General features: G+C 37.3%; 1 protein-coding gene across 2 annotated transcripts in view; it reads left to right on the forward strand.

The window, feature by feature from the left end:
- Nucleotides 1-10,555: 10,555 nt before the first annotated feature.
- The window catches only part of LOC110031830 (bifunctional phosphatase IMPL2, chloroplastic), a 27,425-nt gene continuing 23,470 nt past the window's right edge, over nt 10,556-14,510 (forward strand). For both annotated transcript variants that reach the window (XM_020735248.1, XM_020735255.1), the window contains exons 1-4: nt 10,556-10,927; nt 11,018-11,096; nt 11,174-11,268; nt 11,355-11,404. In XM_020735248.1, coding sequence (XP_020590907.1) covers nt 10,624-10,927; nt 11,018-11,096; nt 11,174-11,268; nt 11,355-11,404 — 528 coding nt within the window. In that variant the 5' untranslated portion in view covers nt 10,556-10,623. The remainder of the gene's footprint in view (nt 10,928-11,017; nt 11,097-11,173; nt 11,269-11,354; nt 11,405-14,510) is intronic.

Consider the following 14,510-nt stretch of genomic DNA (forward strand, 5'->3'; position numbering starts at 1 on the left):
TTTTTTTTTGCTTTATATTTTTAAAAATTAAATTATTTGGTATGTATTTTAAGTATTATTATTATTTTTTAAAAAAAATAAATAATTTTTTTTTGAAAATATTCCGAATTGTTTCTAGTACTTTCGATGATAGATTGATTCTTTTAAAATATAAAAAATGTACTACATTTTTTTTTTTTGGGTCTGAGAGAAGTTTCATTGATCATGGCATATGAAGCGATGAATAAATTGTTTCATAAATGAAACTGTGTTTTTTAAGTTTTAAATTAAGCTTGATAAGATATTGAACGTTGGTTTGCTCTTAAATCTAATGTTAATTAGATACTCCATGATTTAAATAAGGGGAATTTGTTAATAACACGTAAATATTATTTATTTTTATAACTAATGAATCCAAATTTATCGTATAGACCACGCCCAAGACATAAAAGTAGGGGCCGAGGGAGAGAAACATATCGAGAGAGAGAGAAATGAGTGACATAGCGATTACCCCTAGTGGAACGAAGTGGGGGTGTTTATCTGGCTCTCGGACTCATTTTATATGTTGTAAGAAATTGTTACAAGAGAAAGAGAGAGCGGTGCCAAAATTGCTAGAAAGTTCAAATGATATGAGTCCCCTGACATGAAAAAGATCATCCTATTTATAGATTATATGGGGTATCTAGAAAATTACATACTTACCCCTGGGAGTTACAAGTCATCGTGTTTCTGATAGTTATCGGTTATTATTGTTTTCATTGGCATGTTTTCATTTATCTGGCACTTTTTTGTATGCCCGACATCTTTTTATTGTTGAGTCCATCCGGCGATGTGGCAAGCTGATCAGTTGGGTGGACGACCAGTCTCTACTACCGTTAACATTTTTAGAAGATACATAAATGCCCCCAAGTCTCTTACTTCTTGGAAGTAAAGCTGAGGTAAAAATGAGGAACTTTTAATGTTAAAAATGCAAATGCAATAATTATACTCATTTGATTTGAGCGTCTTTTCCTCGGGCCCCAAAATGTTCTCTTAAGGCTTTTTTTAGTCGATTTTTTATTTGCGTTGTCGGTCTGGCATCTGACCTTCGACTGGTTGAGATGACCTTTGGTCAGTCTTATTGACTTCATCTATCACTTAGTTAATAGTGATTTTATTTCCTCTTATTTAAGAAAAATGCATAAAATGTTTTGTAACCTTAGCAAATAGGCAAGAAGAGTGAGAGTTTCCACTGTTTTTAACCTTTGTATTAGCATTTTACGTCTATTGAGCAACTTGTTTATGATAAATGCGCAGTGATAAATGTTGGCCATGGTTGATTTACTCGCCCCAGAAGAAAGTTTTTATTCGCTCGCCTTGGAGGGGAGCCTTTTATTTGATCCCCCTCAGAGAGGAATAGTTGATTCTGCGCCCCAAAGGGGAGACTTTTATTTTGCATGCCCCGGAGGGTAGTCGTTGATTCTGGGTGCTCTGAAGGAGAGTCTTGGAATTGCTTGTCCCGTAGGGGGACTTTGATTTTCTCGCCCCGGAGGGGAATCTTTCATTTGATTGCCTCGAAGGGTAGTCTTTGATTTGCTTGTCCCAGAGAGGAGTCGTTGATTCTGCTCACCCCGAAGGGGAGTCATTGATTTTGCTCCCCCCAAAGGGGAGTCTTAGAATTGTTCACCCCAGAGAAAAGCCTTTCATTTTCTGGCCATTGAGGGGAGTCTTTCATTTGATTGCCTCGGAGGGGAGTGGTTGAACCTTAAAGGGGAGTCATTGATTCTGCTCACCTCGAAGGGGAGTCTTGGATTTGCTAGCCCCGAAAGAAAGTCTTTAATTTGCTGACCTTGAAGGGGAGTCTTTGATTTGCTTGGTCACTTCGAATTTCTCAAGTTCAGCTTAAATGCATACAACTATGAGCTCTTTGAGTTCCTGTCGAACTTGGGATAATAAAATAACAATAGAGTAGTATGCATGTAAACATATATATAATAATTGAGTGGTATGTATGTAAATCTTCCTTGATTTTGAGATGGTCGGAGGCAGGTGACAAGCCGGAAGCAGGCGATCAGTTGGAAGCGGCTGGAGCAGCAGTCAGCCAGAGGCAGGTTGCCTATCGGAGGATGGTTTGCTTCTTTTGAGATGGCCGACGGAAGGTAGGTTGTTGGTTGGAAGCAAGTGGTCGACATGAGACCAGAGCATCGGTCAACTGGAGGTAGGTGGCATGTCGGAGGTAGGTTGCCAACCAGAGGATGGTTTGCTGCTTTTGAAATGGTTGGTATAAGGCATGTTGTAAGCGAGAAGCGAGTTGTCGGGTAGAGGCAATTGGCACTAGGGCTGTCAAAAAACCTCTTTGTTCGCGAACAATTCGTGTTCGGTTTGTCAATGAGTTTGTGTTTGATTCGTTCGATAAGTAAACGAGACGAACGTGGACAAATTTTTTTTATTCGGTTAGTTAAACAAATAGTTAAACAAACCAAACACGAACGGTGATACATTCGTTCATGTTCGAATCGTTATTGTTCGTAATATAAACTAATCTAAAATAATTATATATTAAAAATTTATGATATTTTAAAAAATTAAATTTTATAAATTATAATTGACTTCACGAACAATTTCAAACACGAGCTTATTTCAAACAAGCGAAATTTTAAATGAACCGAACACAAACACAAGCTCTGTTTGTTCCTATTCGATTCGTTTACACCCCTAATCAAAGGTAGGTTATCAACCGAAGGATAGTTTGCTGATTTTGAAATAGCCAGCTGGAAATCAAAGAGAAGGTTGGCGGTAGGCGGCTGGATGCGAGTGGCCAGCTAGAGTGATCGGTCACAATGGGGCCGTTAGATTCAATCTAGATTTAACCTGCTTGTCAGATAGTCAGCTTGGACAAAGATGAAACCGCAGATTCTGAAGATGATTTTAATGGAAATCTCTCTAATATTCCATAAGGTTTCATCGATGAGGATGATCTTCTCGATGATGAATTACATGATTCTGAAATGGATACACACCATGTGATGTCAGTCACCACTAGAGGAACTTCCTCAAGCGGGAATCCCACCCATGATACCGATGAGCCGGATCATCACGAGTCTATTGAGATTCAAGATGACGCTCCTGTCAATCATGAGGATAGGAGTAAGGAATAAGTTATCTCCCTTCTCCAAAATCAAATTGCTCTTTTAATAGCCAAAAACACAAGTTTAAGACACAAGTTTAAGGCTAATAAGCTTGGGTATGACGTAGAATCACTTGTTATACAGGTTGAGGCGTATCCGGTTACACTTGTTGTGCCACCCGCACTTGCGAGGCATGGCCACGCATCATCTTCTGATGTTGTCCACAAGAACATACTAATTTTAATTTTCATTTGTAGTCCTTAATGGATGCAAGGATTAGTGTCGCTTTGGCAGCCCAACCGGGCAAAAATACTATAAGAAAGGTAAACCATATCTTGAGTCTTACGATTTCATTCTTTTTCTTAAGGGTTTGTCTATCCTTGCTTTAAACAATTCAACAAGGATGAAATCACTGACAACATGTTGCTCGATTCCTAGTATTCTGCTGTAACATCAGTGGCAATGATGCATTGCTACCTAGTCTTTATGTCACTAGCTTGTTAGAGTTTGTATTTGAATGGTATGTTGACTTACCAAGTGATAGCTTCAAAACATTCTTCGAGATAGAGGATGCATTTATAAAGAGCTTCATTGAGGCCCACCACCAAGTTACCATGAGTAACTTGATGTTAGCTCAACAGAGTTTTGGCGAATCACTGCTAGACTTTGATATTCATTTGCAAAATTTCAGCATGCAATGTGAACCCCAACTTTAAGAGTAGCATGTTGTTGTTTCCCTCATAGGTAAGATTAAAGGCCCAATCATAGTCTTGTTAAAGAATACTATCGTCAAACTTTAACGAATGGCTAGCTTAAAGGATACCGCACGAGCCACCATAAAAAATGACGGTGATAAAGCCAAGGGAAAAAATCCATTTGGAATGGGTCCTTCGAGGAGGATGAAAGAGAGCATCTCACTAACAACATTTAATAGCAAGCTAAAAAATCCTGTCATGTCTACATAGCCTACTCGCCCACCTTCTCATAAGTGGAAAAGACAAACACTTGAAAAAAAGAAATCCAAAGTTTACCCTTTTAAAAAGAATTGTGTGAAGAAAATCTTTAAGAATTTACTCAATCAGAGTATGCAATTGTCTCACCAAAGAAGCCAGAAGATGTGAAGATATTCAAGAAACCCAATTATTTTCTATATCATCATCATTTAGGGCATACTCTCGAAGACTACTTCACATTTAAAGATTAGCTTGAGGCACGATGCAAGGCCAGGGAGATTAAGATGGATACCGCACGAGCCACCATAAAAAATGACGGTGATAAAGCCAAGGGAAAAAATCCATTTGGAATGGGTCCTTCGAGGAGGATGAAAGAGAGCATCTCACTAACAACATTTAATAGCAAGCTAAAAAATCCTGTCATGTCTACATAGCCTACTCGCCCACCTTCTCATAAGTGGAAAAGACAAACACTTGAAAAAAAGAAATCCAAAGTTTACCCTTTTAAAAAGAATTGTGTGAAGAAAATCTTTAAGAATTTACTCAATCAGAGTATGCAATTGTCTCACCAAAGAAGCCAGAAGAGGTGAAGATATTCAAGAAACCCAATTATTTTCTATATCATCATCACTTAGGGCATACTCTCGAAGACTGCTTCACATTTAAAGATTAGCTTGAGGAACGATGCAAGGCCAGGGAGATCAAAACCCTCGAACAATACTTAGAGAAGCCTCTTGAAGAGGATCAACAAAAGTTATTGAATCCACTCTGATCATGACAAGAACTGATGCAAAGACATGTGATGTTGTATCTCCTTTTACTCATGATGCATTTTTAAGTTCAGGATGGGGTGTTGATATCCCTCGTGACACATTTTGTAACCTTGAAAATGAATGAAAGGAAATAATCTTTATTGCTCTTCTATGTCCCATATTTTTATGGTACATTCCTGCACTTATGATAATGAACTCGATGAAAACAACAATAGTGAGGGAGAGGAGAAATGTCCTTGATTGCCTTCCATTTTCAACACATATTGCATACTTGACAATCTCAGTGATTCTTCTGATGATGCATGTTTGCCAAGTGATCCCAAATGACATCATCTAGACACACTAGCTGAGTGTTCCAGTAGGGATAATCCCTCTAGCTCCCCTAATGAGGATATCCGACAAGTCCACTTGAGAAGTGACAAAATGCTTCCTCCAAGAATGATGAAGCCAAGTTCAGAAGATACAAGTAAAGACATCATTACCCATGAGGTTGACGATCATCTTGATGTTCCTAAAAGAACTCAATAAACTTCTAGCAATGTAGATTATAATGTGTTGGTGCATCTTAAAAGGTTGCCTGCATCTCCGAGCAGCTATGATGTGCTCCTCTTGTCCTCTAAACTGAGAGAGACTCTGGCGAAAGCTTTCCTAAAACCTGAAGTCTTCCAATCTTATTATATAAAGGAAATAATGAAAGAACCAGTTGTATCGTTAAAGATGTAGCTATCATCACCTTCTCCGAGGAAGATCTCTTGTTGAGCACTACAGACCATAATCATCCACTATATGTGATGGTTATGATATAAGGTAAGCCTTTGAACAATATCCTTATTGATCACACTACATTTATAAATATTATCGACATCAGTACCCTTGAGTTTCTCTCTTTGAGTTCAAAAAGATTGTGTTCGGATAAGATTATGTTGAATGGCTTCAACGAGAAGGGACAAAAGACCTTATGGTCCATCACCCTTCCTCTCTAATTCGGAGAATGTAGAAGTGAAGCCAAATTTTCATGTGATAAATGGGAACACATCCTTCATAGCTTTTCTTGGAGGCCCTTGGATTCACAATAATGAGATTATACCTTTGACCTTACACTAGTTCATTAAGTACATGAGTGGAGGACATGAGTTCTCCATCTCAGGTGATGTCCAACCTCTCTCTCTTAATGAATAAGGTGTGCATGATTACGTCGAGTATTATATCCTTCTTAAGAGAGCATCTTCACTAACCTCAAGTATTACGGGACATCCACAAGCTCCTCCCCCGTTTTGACCGTCCCTTGCCTAAAGGTAAGAAGATGTTAAGGCATGAGGAAAGGTCTCATGCCCCAGAAATACACAGACAGAAATAAGTTATTCCCACTCTCATGTTCTCCAAAATTAAAATAGAAGTAGTGTTGAATATAGATTCAGAAACAGATGAAAATTTGCAGGTTGATAACTCATGGAGCTACATGGAAATGATCGAGAAGATACCAACGAGGAGATAGGAGTTACTTCTGCTACCATCAACAATCATGGCTCCTCATTCCTCTGAGCATTTTTTGGTGGATGAGGTGCTGACAATCGATTTAGTATTGCAGGGCCATTACAAACATTTGGCATCTACGAGTGCATAAACTGCAGATGAATTATGTATCCTTAATGTACTTCTCAAATTTAAATATGCAAAAAAGGGTATATTGTTTTACAAGGTTGATACTCAAATGGTCAATGCCAATGTAATACTTTTGGAAGATGAAAATTGAAAAATAGATGTTATCCCTCTTTCTTATTATTATTGCCTCTTGCTAATAAGCTTATGAATGATGGTTTGTTGCCGAAAAGTGGTTTTTTCACCAAGCCAAATTATGGAAGGCAATGTGGCAGAAGAGACCCTCTGGAGAACAGTCTGGAATAGGGTATATCAAAAATCCAGATAAAATTAAAATCCTCAATGCTTCGTGTAGAATGATTTTTGCATTTGATGACAATGAGATCCTTGTCTCTGATAATGAGGAGGTTGAAGTCAGAGGCACAGCTCCCGAATTGGAGGATGGTGTTTCTTCAACCGTCAATAAGTTGATCGAATTCAACTTGGGAACAAAGAAGCAAGCAAAGATGGTTGCCGTCAATAAGTTGAAGCTGAAGTTCTCAAACTGTTGGAGTCGATGTTGGTTGCTTAAGCATAAAACCATGCCCGAGGGAAAAGTTGGTGTTGATTAAGACATCAAAAGAATTTTTTTAAGCTCCCTTCCCATCCTCAGTAGGTGAAGACTCTCACCGTTCAGCTCAAAGTCGGAGTGTCCTTAGCTATAAGCAGGTTGATAAAGGCGAAGCTAGTCTCTCCCAAGTGGGTCAATTTGAATAGATTTGCTATATTATTCTAGTCTTGGAGGAGGAGGATGAGGAGGAGGAGGATGAGGAAGAGGAGGACCACAATGAATATACTATATTATTCTAGTCTTGGAGGAGGAGGATGAGGAAGAGGAGGACAACAATGAATATGACAGTGGGTCCTTGAATATTTGACTCATCTTAGGTTTACACATGACTTGGAGAAATTTTCCTTTTTCTTTTTGAATGATTGTGAAGAAAAGAATAGAAAATTCATTGAAAAAAAATTCTTTGTTAGTTTTTCATCATAAAATAAAATGATGCTTTAGATCAGTTATCACCTTCATTTCTTGTGTTTTTATCTTTATAGCATTTATTATTTTCCTTAGATAATTGATGACTTGGCATTTTTAAGAATGCCTTCGCTTGGTCTTGTTGAGTTAGTTCCCAACTCAAGATTTACACTTACCATTCCTCGATCCCTCGATTAGATCGTCATCTTGGACGGGCCGCACCTTAGACCAGGCATATTAAGTGAAACATTGACGACCTTCATGGGGCTAACCATTGAGATTTGGTGTTGGGTTAATTTATACACTATCCACCACATATTTTATCACTAATCAATAGGGAATGACCACCAGAGCTTGACCCATTTTGAGGTAGAAGACATAGGTTTTTATTGATGCTTGTGCATTGTGGGGTCAGTCCTTCAATAAATTTTTGATCAGACATTAATCCTCACTATCGGTCAAATTTAGAAGATTTTTATTGATCAAATATTTATTCACCGCTGCCGATTTTAGAAAGTCTTTACCTACAGGACAATATGTGTCATTTTCAGTTTTGAAAAATCATTATCAAGCGTATGCCATGCTTCATTTTTAATTTTGTCGCTCGGGTGAAACCAACGTTGGTTGGTTGATTTGAATTTCCCGAGTGTCGATCAATTCAATGATCCTTTGAATGAACTTCCCAAATTTTTTTAGTAGTAAACAGATCTACGAATATATGTATAATTAAAAAATTGTTGAAACATTTTATGAACTTGACAAAAAAAATACAAAAATTGAAACGAGAATGCATTCTCATTGTCAAGCTAGGGGCTGGTCAGTATATTAGGTCTGACTCCCTCGATGGTATGCTCTGTCGATCACTTGGTAATTTGAGTTCCTTCATGAGCCTTTCGATGAGGATTGTGTCTCAGCTCCCAACTTTTTCCATGATCAATTTTCTTTGGTGGATGGTGGTTTACTTGCTCATTTCTGAATAATTACTAATATCTATTGACTAGATCCAACAACTCAACGAGCATCTTTGATCGCTAGCGCATATCAAAATGGTCCTTTCTTCAGCCCTTAAGCTAGGGAGAAATGAGCTACTGTGGATTCCACATCCCGCAATTCCAACATCTCATTATGAAAAGCGGGGTAATGAACGAGTGAAGACTCTCATCCTACCATTGGTAGTTATGCAGAAGGGCCTGCAAATTCTTTTGTAGCTTCTAGGCGTGACAAACTATGCCACAAATATTTCTTGAGGTTAACAAACGACGCGATCAGTCATGGTGATAATGTGTTGAATCACCTGAGGGTCGACTTTGTTAGCGCGGTGAAGAAGAGACGTCATTTCAACTTGTTGGCGATTCTCAGCAGACACTCAATTGACTTAAACGAGGCTATGTGGTCGGTTAGATCGATCCTGCCATTATAGAACTTCAATGTCAAGATCTTGAACCTTTCTAAGGGGGTGGGCCTCATAGATTTGCCAAGAAAATGCATTCTCAAGCTGTTGGGGTGCTTACTCTTGAATCAATGTCTTATAGAACTTCAATGTCAAGATCTTGAACCTTTCTGTAGGGGTGGGCCTCAGAGATTTGCCAAGAAAATGCATTCTCAAGTTGTTGGGGTGCTTACTCTTGAATCGATGTTTGTCGATTGGCGCCAACCTGACACTATCAAGGTACTGGGAGTCTTCTTCTTTTTCCAGAGCAAAGGGACTTTTCGACCTTTGGGTGTCATCCCTTTCTCTTGAGGATACAACTTTCTTCCCCGACTAAGTGCTTCTCGAATAGCATCCAACAATTGATCCTTCAGCTTCTGGATATGCTGGTTCATAAACTCTCTTGTGTAGTCTATGTTATTAGTGTCTTTTTTATGAGTTTCTTCTTTGTTCATTTCTTCTCTTCTTATCTGTGGCAGGATGCACACTCACCACACCTTTTATGATGTCCTAATTTGTCCACGAATCACACCTAAAGAATAAATGTAAGAAAGGAGTGAGAGGGGGAGAGAAAGATGAGTGAACATTGATGAACAATAATACTTGTTGTCAATCTTCTAATAAAGTGATCTCCTTTTTTATTGGGGAGAGGGTACAACATAGTGATATTATATTTTCGCCACTTGTTTGATGGTATTGTACATGATATTATAGGTATTTTATATAAACGAGTTTATCACTCAATTGCTCTCTAGCTTGGTTGATTGAGCTTTTTTTCCCTCAGCTTGATGAGGCCGCTATAGTCGATTAGGATGAGCTGTGTTGTCTATCGACTAAGCTTGATTGACTTCAAGTCGGCAAGACTGATTCAATTAGCTAAACTTTGCCAACTGGTTAATCTAGTCTAGTTGTTGACCTCGATCCCTGAGCTAATAGTCTCTATTGGTGGAGCTAGACAAGACATCAGACAGAAGGTGAATCATCGTAACCCGATAGGTAGCTCGTTCTTCTACAAGAAATACTTATGAGATGAATATAAAACTCTGTTGTATTGTCAATTCTGGGCAACTGATGGGGAGTCTCAAGGACGTTTATGGGATGACTGATGATATTGGGAAACTGGGTTTTTCCTCAGGTCACTACAAGAAATACTTATGAGATGAATATAAAACTCTATTGCATTGTCAATTCTGGGCAACTGATGGGGAGCCTCGAGACGTTTATGGGATGACTGATGATATTGAGAAACTGGGTTTTTCCTCAGGTCGGATCAACCAAAAGTTAGGTTGCTGCCTTTGGTTGTCTTTCTTATAAAAGTTTGTTCGAATACTTATTTGTCATGTTTTAGTCTGATTGGTTCGGATTCAGATCGATCAATCATCCATTTATCCTTCTCTTAACTCAATTGAACTTTGACATTGACTTGGAGGGCTACATCAAATCGCATAAGCAAGCCTCTTAGTTTTCTGTCAGTTGAACCTCTTCTATTGTACTTCTTTTCTTTTGAACTATTAGATATCCCCTAGATAAGCCCTCTCACAATTTCGATGCACATTAATCTCTATTTTATTTACATATATTTTTATTGACAAGGTTTATTAAATCTACTTAAACTATAAGTTTACAATTTACAAATTATTATTTTTTATCAAGAGAAACAAACGGCAGCAAACCTATAGAAACCAATAATACTAGCCCAAAACAAAATCGCGAGAGGTTTCCCCTCCACAGTAGAAACACCACTTCTGTGGAGTTGTGTGAGAGAAGCATGTCTTCTCAATCTTGTTTTCTCCTCGTTTCCAGCCCCAAACTCTCTCGGCGCCTTCGCTGGCCGAAAAACAAAGACCAGCATTCATTTCCTGTCGGGCGGATTCGTAGTCCGCAGAAGTGCAGGAGCAGCCGGCTGGATTCTCGCCGAACAGTAATGGTCAGCGCTGGCGCCGGTGCGCCAATGATGGATAGAGAGATAGACCGGTTCTCTTCGGTGGCAAACAAGATGGCGGACGCTGCTGGAGAGGTCATCCGGAAGCACTTCCGCCAAAACTTCGCAATCTTTGACAAGGACGATCTTAGTGAGTACTGCCATGGCCAACGACCTTAGGGTTCAGGGTTCTGGGAGAATGAAGGGATAAAAATGTTTTTTTTTTTTTTTTTGCTTGCAGGTCCTGTGACTATCGCCGACAGGGATGCGGAGGAGTCGATGTGCTCGATTATAATGAAGAATTTTCCATCTCATGCGATGTAAGCTGCTTTTTCTTTTCCTTAAAAAGAGTGTAGGATTCCGTTTTTTTTTTTTTTTCGAAGTGACATTGTGTCAGTTTTGGGGAGGAGAATGGCTGGAGATGCAAGGAGAATTATGCTGATTATGTTTGGGTTTTGGATCCTATTGATGGCACCAAGAGCTTCATTACTGGTATGTTGACTGCGAATATGAGGCCTCAAAAGTATGGCAATGTTGGTGGTGAAAAGCAATGTTTGAAATGGTGTCTCTCTCTGCAGGAAAACCTCTATTTGGCACTCTTATTGCTCTTCTCTACAAGGGGAAACCGGTGAGGCTCGCTAAGTTAGCTTGTTTAAATTTGTCCTTCTCAAGAAATTGCTAATTGAAATTTAATTTCTAGATTTCAGATTGATATTTTGTACCATAGCTGTTGCTAATTTCAATAATTATGAATTTAGAAAGAAAGAAAAACTTTGGTGTTGAAAAGTGGGGCTATCCTCATTGTCCTGCCTAGATAGTTGTTCTTTTTATTGAAGGGTTTCTTCAAGTCATTAAAAAGTTTGTTTTTGGCTTGAGAACTAATTTAGGTTAGACCTTAACAATTACTTTCTGGACCAATCATTTAATCTGAAATTGTATCTTTAATATAATTGTTTCAACCGGCCTTCGCGGGCCTAGAGTAATACCGCAGTGGTAATCCTGTGAGTTGATAAATCTAAACTAATCCAATAAATATAATGATAATAATCCATCAAAAATAAAATATTAGGTGATCTAAAATGAGTAACATCTACTAATTTATTTGCTAAATTGTATGGAACCTAACTTTTGCTATAACTCTATAAGGAAATGAATTGTTATTATATCAATTAAATAACATACAATCTTAATCACCTTCTCTTAATAGCTAAAGCATGAGTTTAGAAACTCTTGTTTTAATGATTGACAAATAAAAATCTAAAATCATAAAAATTAATAGGTGATTTGGTAAGAAACAAGCTTGAAGTCAGTAGATGAAATCTAGTGGCTAATGTATGATGAAAAAATATAAGGCATAAATATATTCAATTAAAAAGTAATTATTTATGTTTGATGTTATATTGTAAAACTTATAAAATTACAAGGGGAGATTATTAGGTATAAAAACAGTTCAATGGTCCTCACAATGTAACATAGTTCATAAGAAGTCATGCATAATAGCAATTATTGCCTTCAAATATTAGAACATTAACTTGCATACGTGTTATATTTATGCACTAATAAATTACTCATTTACTAACTATACCTTTTGTATTAATATATAAGTATGTTCAATTCACCAATATATCTAAACAAAGGAAGATTTTCACCCACCTAGTAGTCCAATGACCTTTAAAAGTGTCATCACTCTATGGATCCATCCCTCTTGTTGGTCGTCAATCATATCAACAAAAGAGTACTATGAACATTTACATCCTTCATGCGTGCAAGCATATACTATATAAATATTATGCCATGAGAAAGATTAACAAGGACTGTAATCTCTATAATTAACATCTATTACATATAAGATGAGTCTATGATTTTTATGAGCAGTATTTATTTCACACCAAATAATGCGTAAAAACATCACAAGAGTTTATTCAACAAGTAGCTTGAAAAATTTAATTATGAGTCTCATCAAATTAATATGAACACATGAAAAATTATAAATGAGTAAAACATATTCTATAATATATATTAACAATTAAATGAAGCTTAAAACTAGTGCTAAGAAAAGCTTCCTATATAGGAGAGGGAACGTTATCTCTTAAAAGATAAAGTGTTAACTACTTGAATTATGCCATAGATGGTCTAGGAAGAAAATGATGATGATAGTTGGTGTAATAAGAAGAGTGAGATGTCAAATATTCTTTCCATATTCACCTTGTCCAGCTTATCTTGATTGACCCCACTGTAGCCATAACTGATCCTGCCAACCAATGAATTAAGAGCTCTTCTTCTCATTCCTATTACTAGCATATTGTGTGACCAGAAATCGTTTTAGATTGTCGCCTCATTCCATCTCAATTGCTATTAATTGTGCATTCTTCTCTCTTACCTCATCATCGTTTTAGATTGTCGCCTCATAAGGCTTGTAAGCTGTCTTTGATCAGTTCCGTATGGCAATGGGAAGTAGTGGATTGAATTGGGTTTGCATGATCGATTCAATCCAACAGACCATATGAAGGTTTGTATTCAACTTAAAAGATTATCCTCGTCATATTTCTAATCAACCACATGTAATTATATGCAATAGACCTTTTATATATGCTTAGCATCTATGATATATATTTCTCCAAGACATTGGCACAATTTTTTTAAATTTAAATTCATGCGTTACATGGATCTTTTGAATGGGAGAATCCCCTCACACCTAACTGTAAAAATGTGTATGCTAACTTATGTGTCCAATGCTCATTATTTTTACATTTCAGACATGACATCAATACTATATTACATTAGATTTATCACACCTAACAAATATGAACCGAGGCTTATTCAAAGTGAAATTTCAGGCATGACATCAATTCTATATTGCATGAGATTCATCACACCTAACAAATATCAACTGAGGCTTATTCAAAATGAACTTCTACCATGCAAATGTATCCACTCATACACCACTTGCTAGAGAAGTGATGGTCTTCTTAACTCTCGCAGAGACAAAAATCAGAATTATCAAAATGAACAATCTCATTCATCTCATTCATCTCATTCATCGAGCAGTTATAACAAATTTGGTATCACAAGGTGGAAAGCACTATGTCACATCACACACTCCCTAAAGTAAAATAATGCCCTAGAAGCAAACCCTAGACACTTAAGATCAATCAATACAACCAATCATTGCAATTTTGAGACACAATGCCTCTTTGATACAACGTATTCAATAATTATATATAATAAATATATGAGAACAACACAAACTAATGTAATTTTTCAACCTATAAATCCTCAACAACATTAAGGCACGTAATGTAAGAATCGAAAAATTACAACAACAACAACAACAACAAAGCCTTAATCCCACTACGTGGGGTCGGCTACATGAATCCTTTTTCTCCATTGCGTCCTATTTAGTGTCATATTTTCATTTAGTTCTAGTAAATTAAGATCATTTTTAATACAATAAGCCCAAGTCTTCCTAGGTCTACCTCTGCCTTTCTTAACACAAGTCAAATTTAAAACATCTACTCTCCTAATCGGATCATCAGATGGTCGACGTTTAATGTGACCAAACCATCTAAGACGACTTTCTCTAATTTTGGCCGTCACAGGAGCTACACCAACCCTATCACGAATATATTCATTCCGCATTTTGTCTCTAAGTGTAAAGCCACTCATCCACCTAATCATTCTCATCTCGGCAACACTTAACTTATTATTATGCTTCTCTTTTAAAGGCCAACATT

This window comes from Phalaenopsis equestris, unplaced genomic scaffold, assembly GCF_001263595.1.
Source record: "Phalaenopsis equestris unplaced genomic scaffold, ASM126359v1 Scaffold000002, whole genome shotgun sequence".
Lineage (NCBI taxonomy): Eukaryota > Viridiplantae > Streptophyta > Magnoliopsida > Asparagales > Orchidaceae > Phalaenopsis > Phalaenopsis equestris.